The 8,748-nt window shown below is 38.2% G+C and overlaps 1 protein-coding gene across 2 annotated transcripts in view; it reads right to left on the bottom strand.

The window, feature by feature from the left end:
* The window catches only part of LOC124392587, a 10,729-nt gene extending 2,651 nt beyond the window's left edge, over positions 1-8,078 (bottom strand). Inside the window, exons 1-5 of one of the 2 annotated variants that reach the window (XM_046859729.1) lie at positions 7,943-8,078; positions 6,840-7,066; positions 6,127-6,268; positions 3,954-4,064; positions 3,030-3,100 (exon numbers count right to left, since the gene is read on the bottom strand). In XM_046859729.1, the coding sequence (XP_046715685.1) occupies positions 3,030-3,100; positions 3,954-4,064; positions 6,127-6,268; positions 6,840-7,066; positions 7,943-7,979 (588 nt within the window). In that variant the 5' untranslated portion in view covers positions 7,980-8,078. The remainder of the gene's footprint in view (positions 1-3,029; positions 3,101-3,953; positions 4,065-6,126; positions 6,269-6,839; positions 7,067-7,942) is intronic. The other variant, XM_046859730.1, reaches the window with a different exon arrangement.
* Between the last annotated feature and the right edge of the window lie 670 nt (positions 8,079-8,748).

The raw sequence follows: 8,748 nt of genomic DNA, 5'->3' as shown, positions 1-8,748 counted from the left end.
GAGCAACTTTTGAAAACAATTGAAAACGAAGGAGCGTTTCAGACGGAAATGCTATTTTCAATTGCTCCGGGTTTTGTGTAGACTCGGCCTGAGTTTGGTCTCGGAGCTCCAGCATACACACGATGTCCGATCGGTCTTTCTGGCTTTGAGCCGTGTTTGTTTATGTCCTCAATCCTGTGTGGTTTGTCGTGTGAAACACCTGAATGCTACCCATTTGACTTTGACCTTAAAAGTCAAACCCGCTTGTGGCTTTGATTTCGTCTGTCTGTTTTCCATAGAACTCGATCTCTCTCTCTCTCTCTCTCTCTCTCTCTCTCTCTCTCCTCTATGTAGTTTTATATTCAATGTGAATATGTAGCCATTTGACACACACTGGCATATATTTTATTATAACAGAAACAAATAATAAAGTAAAATGTAAGTAATATGTGGCGAAGAGAATCGGGAAACTTTCGCGAAAAGGAGTAACCTTTGGACGTCGTCCATTGTTTGGAACCAGTTCAAGCTGGTTTTGAATTACTTTCCTTCAAAATGAAGCAGTGAAGAGGCCTTTTATAGGAATGGTGATAGTGACAGTGCTACTTAAAACTGCGCATCAGGGTTCAGGAGGAACGTTGTTTCATTTCACTGTGTACTGCGTCAGATATATATGGTTGAAATGACAATAAAAGCTTCTTGACTTGACTTGTCATGATCGTGTCTCGTCTGCTCATGCGATTACAACGAGTGTGCAACTTCGAAAAAACGGGTTCAGTCTTAAAAAAAGGAAAGACGTTTCCAGGTGGTGTTGAATAGTCCTGCACACTGGAGAATATTGAGGCAGTTTGAGATGCATTTGTGAGGATCCCTCATGGCTCCACAATGAGCTACATTTGAGGTGACAAAGCATGCAGAGAATACTGCAGAATTCAGATTCATCAAGATCAAGCTGGTAAACTGGTAAAGATGCAGAAATTCCCTTTATGCATATATATATATATATATATATTACCGTAATTTCCGGACTATTAAATGCACCCAAATATAAGCCGCACCCACTGAATTTGACAAAGATTTTTATTTTGAACATAAATACTCTGCACTTGTCTATAAGCCGCAGGTGTCTACACTGAAACTAATGAACTTTACACAGGCTTTAACAAAAGACAGTGTCTGTTACACAGCTTGTATCTAAACAGTAGCCTGTCAGTGAACAAGTCATTGTTCACTGTCTTCCTTCTTCCTTTCACAACTATTTCTCTCGAGAGTTTTTTTTTTTGGCTTGAAGTTTGTGAAATCAGGAAAAATCCATAAATTAGCCGCTTCCCTGTTCCATCTCAGAAATGTAGAATTACTCTGGAAGTGTTTGGCCATTAGAACACTGACTTCTAGTGGTTCTTTTAAAATAGCAAAGTCCACTAAAGGTGGTAGAGCATTTTTTCATTTAGCTCCTAAACTCTGGAATAGTCTTCCTGACAGTGTTTGGGGCTCAGACACACTCACCCAGTTTAAGTGCAAATTAAAAACAGATATTTTTAGCAAAGCCTACACATACACATCACATCATAACCTTGTGCTCCAGAACATCTGATCACATGCACATTATCAACTTGTGCTGTTAATATCATGAACAGCAGCTACGCTAATTCCTCTCCACTGCTTCTCTTTCTCTCCACATCCCGAGACACCCTGAGGTTTGGCCAGCTCCAGTCACGTTCCACCTCATGAAGATTATGGACTTTAAAGAAGTAGATGCCGAACTCGCAAACATCCTGAACCATCTAGAGACGTACCAGTGCCAATTGGATCCCACTTCATGTGTGGAGTTTGACATTGACCTCCTGAAGTGTTTAAAGGCTCTGGCATGGAGAAGCTGATGCTGGATCTGTGATGATCACAAATGTTGAGCTCCGTAGCTCCTACTTTTATACCAAAGACTGTTGAAAGAACATCACTTATAATCTTATACTCCAGTACTCATGTTAGTTCTCACTCTCCAGTGTTCTGTATTGTTGAAAGATTTATGATCAAACTCTTGATGTCACCCAAATGAGGATGGGTTCCCCTTTTGAGTCTGGTTCCTCTCAAGGTTTCTTCCTCATTACATCTAAGGGAGTTTTTCCTTGCCACAGTCGCCATGGCTGCTCATCAGGGATAAATACACACCATTCACCTTCACTGCTGATTTCTGTAAAGCTGCTTTGAGACAATGTCTGTTGTGAAAAGCGCTATAGAAATAAACTTGACTTGACTTAAAACCGTTCCTCCTGAGAACCTGTTCAGATTCAGTGACAGCAGAGACAAATCAGACAACAAACCCTAGATTCTGACTGATCCTAAGAATTCTGTTAGGTTAGGAATTGATTTAGTTAAAGAAAAAATCATACCCAGTGCCAATATTATCAAATCAGAAGACTGTCATTATGGTTCATTATATCTGAGTTGAGTCTTGAATCATTTCTGCACTAATTCACTCAGTAAAGCCTATAATTAGCTGCAGATTTGGATGTGTTATTATTACTTTTAGAGATTATTCTTTTCTTTTTAGTGCTGGTGTATTAAATACACTCCACCCATTCCTTCACATGCCCTAGATCTCTGTTTCTGTCCTGAACAATGGCTTGAGTCTTTTGTAGCATGAATTAAACGTGCTTGATGATGTATAGTATGTGATCTATGCGAAGTATTTGACCTTGCTAGCTTATTTTTTGTTCATTTCTGCCAGTTGTTTTGTCTGCCAAATTTTTGTTTTGATGGAAGTTCCCTGAAACGTCCCAGGGACTAAACCGCCTCTCATTTGCATGGATGTGTCTGTGGTTTTATTATTTAAAGCAAGTTTGTGACAGGATCTGGTGGGATTTAGACATAACTATTGTTTCTGTATATATTGTTATGATCCTCTTGTATAAAATAGTTTTCTAATCCAATCTGTGGTAAGAATAAAATCTAAGATAAAAAAGATTCATATGACACATTGTAGGATTCTACTGTATATTTTATGTGGATTTACTAATAGTGACTATTGTAAAGTTTAAAGAGAACAATGTGACCTGGTAAACATGCTGTAATACCTTCATGCCGTCATCTTTCCCACATTTCATACAGCAGGGTGAAATAAGGCCTGAAAAAAAAGACAAATATTACAATTATTAGCTAATACAAGTCTTCAACCCAAATCTAGTTCTTGTTCAAATACAGCTAATTTGCATTGCAACTCAAATACGATCCAATAAAAATACAACAGGACTGTGTTTATACAGGATACTTTCCAAAACAGAAGCCTGAAAGCATCAACACAAAACTATCAACACATGATTCCTATCCTAAACGTAAAAGTATTTAGCATGAACTTTTCCCTTCACTTGAAACCTGTTCCAGCATGGTGCACAAATCCTGCTCCATGAAGATAAGCTTTGGGTTGGAGTGGAAGATCTTCTGCTATAGAGCTCTGACCCTTATCCCTACTGATCATGAATAACGCTTACTGCACCCCAGGCATTTTCACCTCACCTGACTTTGCTAACACCCTTGTGGCTAAATAAACACAAATCCCCAACAAAATCTACTGGATCATCTTCTCAGAAGAGTGGCGCTTATTATACCAAAACTAAAATACCAGGACTAAATGTGCAGTGGGATTTTCAAAAAGAGTCACATACCCTTTTAATGGTCAGGTGTCCAAAAACTTTTGACGATATAGTTTATATAGCCTACTGTACACACTGTATATAATATGGCTTAGTTAAATTTATACATGAAACAAAACAATAGCGTCACCACGGTTACGCTTTTAGACACGAATTAAAGCAATTTCATACGTTGTAAAAAGTGGACCGAACCCAATATGTCCTGTTCTGTGTGATGATCAGGGTGTTGGGCCGTTATTTAAATAAAGGCATTAGTGATTAAGCAAAATCATCATGTACTAAATGAAGAGGATTTCTTGCAGAGAATTTTGAGGTTTGACGTCTCACCTCGTTTGAAGATGATGCCTAGGCAGAGCGTGAGCATGAGAGCGAGTGCAGAGCAGACAGAAACGAGAGGCGTCCAGCACGCTGCACTTCCTGAAGTGTATTTCACAGCATCTGAAACACAAACCCACAACGCGTGTTGAGCGTTAATAGGAAGGGAGTGAGGGTGTGTGACTGGAAACTGGTTAATGAGATGGAAAAATGAAACCAAAGTGCGTTGCTCGAGTCTGAGGGGAAAAAAGTCTTCACTTATAAAACAGGGGTCTTCAGTTTTGCTATGAGCGTGGAGCATGACCAAGAAACTGGTGGTCTTTACATTGTTCTGTTTCTCATGAAAAAGCCTGTTTCATTTCATTGCTGATTGCTAGAGCAGCAACAAAACTCAATATGTTTCTGGATTCAAATCTTTCAGAAAGTGGATTGAGCAGCAGCTTTATCAGTAGTGCAGGTTTATATTAATGCAATCATTTTGGTTTTCTTCTGGTAGCACAGAACTTGCTGTTCTGGGGCTGTGTCTGTTTTTTGATCCACCTTCCACATAATAGAGCACTGCGATCATGGAAACTATGAACTTTTCACCAAAATCAGTCTTGGAATCCTTTGAAACCAGAAGGATCTACTGTGGAACCTTGAAAGAAACTTCTCATCTCACTGGTAATAAATGTAGTAGCAGGATGTTTAAACACTCCAGGCATTGACACCAATCATACAGTGTCATGTTCAAAGCCAAGAGCACCCTGTTGCTGATGCCATTAATGGGTTCTGTGTAGAACAGCTTTCTAGTGCAGAAAAGGCTTGGGTTCTCCAAACTTCTGAGGCAAGTCTGCTCAAATTCCTGTCTCTGAGATGCACAGTTCCACCACATACAGTATATTTGGAGGAATTGAGGTAACCCTCGATGTGGTGGACATTTATTTGAGCAGCATGAACTTTTGTTTTGGCCAGTGAGTTGCTTTCTACATTTTCTAAAGCATGTCTAGAACAAAACCTTCTGTAGAGGTTTAAAACCCCCAAAAGCACCACAGCACTATAACAGTCATAGATTCTGGCCCATCTGGCTTTCACTGCTAAAACATGATCCATAACCATGTCCTCTGGGCTTATGGTGCACCCTAGAAACAAGCTCTTGGTTAGATAAAGTAAATATTTTTTATTTAACATAAAGCTGATTCTCTGAGTCTGGTTTACATGGTCCACATGAGTCACTTTGAAGGTGATTTAATGAGGATATTGGAAAAAAATAAAAATCTTTGAGCATTTTACATTAATAAAACACTGTTTACTGCTGGAGCTGCTGAAAAGCCCACAAGGCATCACACATTACTCAACCTGGCCAAACGTTGGTTTTCCACTCATCACCTTCATAGATGCATACAGGGGTGTATGAGATTAGTTCCTCAAGGGTGGTTTTGATAGGTTTCGGTTCATGAAATGTTTCTACATTTTGAAGAAAACTAAATTGTATCCAATTAACATTACAAGTAACATAATTATCTGAATAAAGTCATAGAGTTCGTAGAACTCAAAGCAAACACTATCATAAAGACCAAGAAGTGTAAAAAACAATCTTAGGTAAATTATCAGAAACTGATCAATTAGGATTTAACAGCCCATTCGCACAAGTTCTTCTCAGAAACACGAGCAAATCTCTTCAACATAAACCAGTTGAGGGTTTCCTCCAGGCAGAAATACAGAAGAGTGTTAGGTTTAGATGGTTATGGGAAGTGGAAGAGGAACATTTCTTCTGATCAAAAGGCTATGAGTTCAAATCCCAGCTCCACCAAGATGCCACTACTGGGCCCTTGAGCAAGGCCCTTAACCCTCAACTGCTCAGTTGTAAAAATGATGTAATCATAAGTCGTTCTGGATAAAGGTGTGTGAACAATACCGTAAAAAAATGTTTAAAACATATTTTCTAAGAAGCAAAAGATTTTTCAGGGGCTATAGGTTATTCTGTAGGTTATTGTAATAGACTTGTAAAGTTCTATTGTTGATGTTTCTTGAGTAGAACATTTAAATATTCTCCAAACTGTTCAAATAAAAAACTCTTTAGCATACTAGAACAGTTTTTCATATAATATGGCAGCGTTATAGAAATGCAGTGAGAAATGTTTTAGGATTCAACTGGACATGTATTATACTTGGAAAATCTATATTTAGAAATGAATATACTCACCCGGAAATTGCAGAGAGATGGCTCTCCCGAATTTCATGTGTGACCCCTCCTGTCTGGCCCCGCAGTAATAGAAGCCGATATCAGACTGTCTGATGCCCTTGATGATCAGACTCATGGTCTCACTCCGGGCATATCCCGAATTCTGTTGTGTGAAATTTGTGGGAAGGTGTATGTTGAGTTCTAGCTTGTGATTGGTCAGAAAGTGGTGATTAATTTTCCAGAACAGCAGCTCTGACACTAGTGCAGGTTTATAGTAATGCTCTCGTTCTTATACGTTATTGTTTTCTACAGTAACGGCTCGTTCACAGGGACGTCTATACAGTGTTCCCTCCACATTTAACATCGTAACATGTAGGGAAGGAGTCTCCAGTTTCAGTGAGTAAACCAGAGGTCAAGCTGGAACTTTTAATTTCCTGAGGTCTTCAGGAGTTTGCATTAAAAAAAGGGGATTTCAATGAGGGAGCAAGTGTTTACAGCTGCTAAAGTGTAAGTGAGAACGTGAACAAACAGCTTTCATTGACATTCGACAACAAATTGTTGTAAAAAAAGGAATTAACACCTTCTTAACATGCTGTTACAGGAAAATAATCAACCTCATCACTCACAGTGCATTATGGGTAATACACACTCCTTTACACACTGTGAATGTATTAGGATAAAAAAAAAGAGCATTTAATAGAAAGTTTTGAGTCAGCATTAAGATAATGACTTACATTTTGACTAAACAGGAAGTGTTCTGGATCCTGGTTGTGATTCACTGCCAGATCTCCTTCAAGCGATCCTTTCTGAACTGAGATGATCATAGTGAGCTCGTGGTGGTGATGCTTGTACCAGACCATCTCAGTGCTAGGGGAGATGTTACAGTGCAGGGTGATGTTTTCTCCTGCACTAACAATCTGAGTCACAGCAGGTGTAGGGCTCACACTTATTATAATGATGCCTAGAATAAAATACCACACACAACACATTTTTTTAATGATTGTTGCAGTTTTGTTGAATTTGTGTCACTTAAACATTATCTGGTCCTCAAAAGAATAAAAAAAAAACATGAGAGAATAATAAGCGCTAACTGAAAACTTTCCAAAATCTGTAGTTATTCTAAACACATTTTCCTCAATTCCTCCAAATATACTGTACATGGTGGACTTGTGCACCTCAGAGACAGGAATCTGAGCAGACTTGTCTGAGAAGTTTGGAGAACCCAAGCCTTTTCTGCACTAGAAATCTGTCCTACACAGAACCCATTTCATGCTCAAATGAACCTCGTTAATGAAGTAAAACTCCTCATGTGTCATTAATTACTCACATCTGTGTGTTTTCCTGATTTGTGATTGGATCGAAACAAATTGTGTGTTTAAAAAAGAAAAAGAAACCCAAAGGAGCTGCAACACTCATAACAGTCGTTGTTTTACTTTGTGCATTTTATTTATGTCTCATAGGGACTGCAAAACGTTTATGCACATGCAGATTGAAATGAAGTAAAAGTCATATAATAGCATGATGGATCTTCTTCATCTTCTTCTTTTGGCTGCTCCCCTTGTGGGCTGCCACAGCGGAATAGACTGATATATACAATAAAATAATAATTATTATTATATATTCATTTTTGTGTGTATATATATATATATATCTTTTTTATTAATTAAACAGCTAACATTAACTTGCAACCAATCAATCAGTCAATCAATCAATCAACCAACAAAATGAATCAATCAATCAACCAACCAACCAAGCAATTAATCAATCAAGTAATTAACCAATCAATCAATCAATCAATCAATTAGGTGGCAGTAATAAACACAATAATCATACTTACTGAATACCAGCATTGGGAAAAACACGCATCTGCACATCCCTCACCACTGATCTGTTTCTGAGTGTGTGTGTGTGTGTGTTTGTATACTTGTGTGTGTGTATATTACCTCCCCTCCATCTCTCTTACCAACTTTCATTTCTCTCCTGCTCTCTCTCTCGCTCTCTCTCTTTCAAAGAACTGAAACTAACAAATCTAAAAGGGTAAATCTGTGTGTGTGTGTGTGTGTGTGTGTGTGTGTGTGTGTGTGTGTGTGTGTGCGCATGTGTGTGTGTACAGAGAGACAGAGAAAAATTACAATATTTCTTATGTTTGTAAATAAAGGTTCATCTTATTTTTTCTCTTTTAGACGAGAAGAGACAAACTAACAGAGAGACAGACAGAAAGACAGAAAGACAGACAGATTGAGAGTGACAGAAGGTTACAGTAAGACAGACAGACTGAAAGAAAAAAGGGATAATGGCAGAGATTAATAAGATAAAATAAGATAAGATAAGATAAGATAAACCTTTATTCGTCCCACAGTGGGGAAATTTCTCTGTTAAAGCAAAAAAAAAAAAAGAATTAATTAATTTATAAAAGAATAGACACACACTATAGTATACAGTTTATACACAGCACAATGTATAAAAAAGAGACCACGAGCTCCGTTGACACCAGTCCACAAAGTTCTGGGTCAGTCAGAAAGACAGAATAGAATAATAGACAGAATAACAGACAGTATGAAAATATGAAAATATAAAAAATGGACAAATACACAAAGATACAGGTAGACAGACAGATAATAACACACCGAGGCAGGCAGACAG

This window comes from Silurus meridionalis, chromosome 10 (genome assembly GCF_014805685.1).
Source record: "Silurus meridionalis isolate SWU-2019-XX chromosome 10, ASM1480568v1, whole genome shotgun sequence".
In the NCBI taxonomy this organism is placed as follows: domain Eukaryota; kingdom Metazoa; phylum Chordata; class Actinopteri; order Siluriformes; family Siluridae; genus Silurus; species Silurus meridionalis.
The sequence above is the reverse complement of the archived record's forward strand: the minus strand, read 5'-3'. Positions and strand labels throughout refer to the sequence as shown.